The sequence below is a fragment of the Metopolophium dirhodum genome, chromosome 1 (genome assembly GCF_019925205.1).
Source record: "Metopolophium dirhodum isolate CAU chromosome 1, ASM1992520v1, whole genome shotgun sequence".
NCBI classification, from domain to species: domain Eukaryota; kingdom Metazoa; phylum Arthropoda; class Insecta; order Hemiptera; family Aphididae; genus Metopolophium; species Metopolophium dirhodum.
Window position 1 is genome coordinate 143,640,361 of NC_083560.1, and position 2,480 is coordinate 143,642,840.

General features: G+C 29.4%; 1 protein-coding gene across 1 annotated transcript; it reads right to left on the reverse strand.

Moving 5' to 3' along the window:
* Window positions 1-574: 574 nt before the first annotated feature.
* On the reverse strand, window positions 575-1,840 carry LOC132933027 (probable serine/threonine-protein kinase fhkB). Its single transcript, XM_060999364.1, has one exon. It carries the CDS (start codon window positions 1,838-1,840, stop codon window positions 575-577), a length of 1,266 nt encoding a protein of 421 aa, XP_060855347.1.
* Between the last annotated feature and the right edge of the window lie 640 nt (window positions 1,841-2,480).

Below are 2,480 nucleotides of genomic sequence, written 5' to 3' on the forward strand. Positions count from 1 at the left end.
AAATTCCTTAGTACTTAATAACGTATTAAAAATGTTGGAATAAGTAGGTTCCTCGTAAAATTTGTTTTTTGTAATTAGATACAAAATCCATTGTTTTTTGTTTTTTAGATATGCTACTTCGGTGGTTTTTTTTTCTTGGTCAATTAACTTGTTTACGTTGTTGAATTTATTTTTGAATTGTAACGCGATTCCTTTTACATTGTTAGGCATTTACTAACGCAGTGGCCAATTGCAACATTATCCGGTAATAAAAAAATATTTGCTGCAATTTCAGTGTAATCGCATGAGAACTTTATTCTGTCATTATTGCAAAATAAAAATTTTTGAAATTCATTTAATTTATTTGAATAATTAAGCGTAACCATATTTTCTATTATTTCCTCGTTGTTATAATTTATTTCTGTAATAGGTGGTTTTTTTTTATAAGTTGATTCGTACCAATTTTTTACAAAGCTTATATAATTATGTTTTTCACATTCCTTGTTTTTATTAAACTCAGTTATGTCAGTTTTGTAGTTAATATTATTTTGTCCCCGAGTTAGGTATTCCGAATTGTTTCTTTCTAACTCGGTACTTAATCGTTTTTTGGAATTCTACATTGATCTACATAGTGTCCCCTTTCATTACACTTGTAACAAGTGACTCTATCAAATTCTTTCTCGTAACGGTATCCATTATAACGTTCTGGCGTTCTTTCTCGACTATTTTCTCTGTTATATCGTTTTTTGGACTCATGTTTTCTACTCTCGTCATCGTAGTCACCCCTCCTTGATCTATCGCTGGCTCCTTTCTGTTCATACCTCGTATGATCACTATTATAATATCTAGATCTGCTGTTATCTCTACTTCTATTAGAATTTCTGTCATATTTTATTTCCCTTTCAATGTAATTCCTATCCCTGGAGTAAGATCTGTCTCTGTTCTGAACTCTACTGGATCTGTCATTTTGTCTATTATGATTTCGGTCGTAACTATTATCTCTAGAGTAATTATGTTTATTAGGTTTTTCGTAGTTTCGGTCAGTGCTTCGTTCTCTGTTTTCATAATTCGATTTATTCGGATACGGGCTATTGTTCCTATATCGGTTTGATTCCTTTTCGTAATTTCGGCTTCTCTCCTCTCTATTTTGTGAGTTATCTCTAAAGCCTCTATAAGTATTTCTGTCATTACTATTTTCTCTGTTATATGAATTATCTTTAAAATTTACTTTTTTTATAGAATTGCTTAATTGATCGATTTTTGCACTTAGTTCTTCGACTCGGTCCCTCGAATATTTGCCTACTTGCATTATTTGTTTATTTAAAATATCTGTGTATTCATTAAAACCTGGTTGGCCTCTAGAATTTATTCTGAATTGCATGAGTTCGTATTTTTTTAAATTTGTTTTAATTTTAAATAAACTACTATTATCGTGAAGAGAAATAGCGTTTAAAATTGGTTCTTTTAGTCCTTTTAAAATATAAGTGCATATGTCTTCTTCTTTCATGTTTCTTTCCACTTGCCTACATAAGTTTTCGATATCAGTTACAAAGCTCATAATTGATTCTGTATCTTCCTGTTTTCTATTTACTAGTTTGGTTTTTAATAAGATAGAATAACCGATCAGTTGGAATTCATTTAAAAATTCATTTTTTAATTCTACCCAATTACAATGTGTTTTAATATTTTCCAAATTTTCTAAAGATGTACCTGCAGTGTCTTTTAAAAATATGGATGAAAATTTTACTTTGTCATTGTCATCCCAATTGTTTATTAATCCCGCCTTTTCATACTGTTTAAAAAAATATTTTATGTCTTCTTGACCGGAAAAATATTCGGGTTTGATTATCATTTTTTCCATTTTAGTTTTTGAGCTTATATTTGCTATAGGTGATTTCTCAGGAGTGCTTTGTGGTATAAATCTCGAGTTACTAAAAAAGGTAGTATTTAAGTTTGACTCTATTTTATTTGGACTATAGATTTCTTCGTATATGGGTTCTTTTTGGGTTGTCTCGTTAGGGTCTAGGTTTATTAGATTACTATAATTTTTGTCAGAGGTTTGCTCTAAAATATTTTGATATAATGTATTACTAGTGTCTACAATTTTGTCTGCCTGGGTTATTAATTTATTTGCGTTATTTCCTAAATCGTTAGTTATATTTTTAAGGTCGTTAGTAATTGATCTATTTTTTGTGCTATTATTTGTTTCTGGGCTTGAATCGCTTAAGTTACTTTGTATAAGTAAATCGTTAATGTCGATTTTATCTTTTATTGAATTTTTTTGAATTTCGTGTTTTTGTGGTTCGCTTAAGGTTTCTTCAATGTCATCTAATGCTATGATCCCTTTGTAATATTTTGATAACCTAGCTCTTAGATTATCTACGGTTCCTACGCTTTTTAATTGTTTAGATTTGCATAGATCAATAAGTTCTGATTTTTTATGTGAATAAATATCTGTTAATTTAGTAATTTTTGAACCTAAGGCAATAAGATCATTGTCG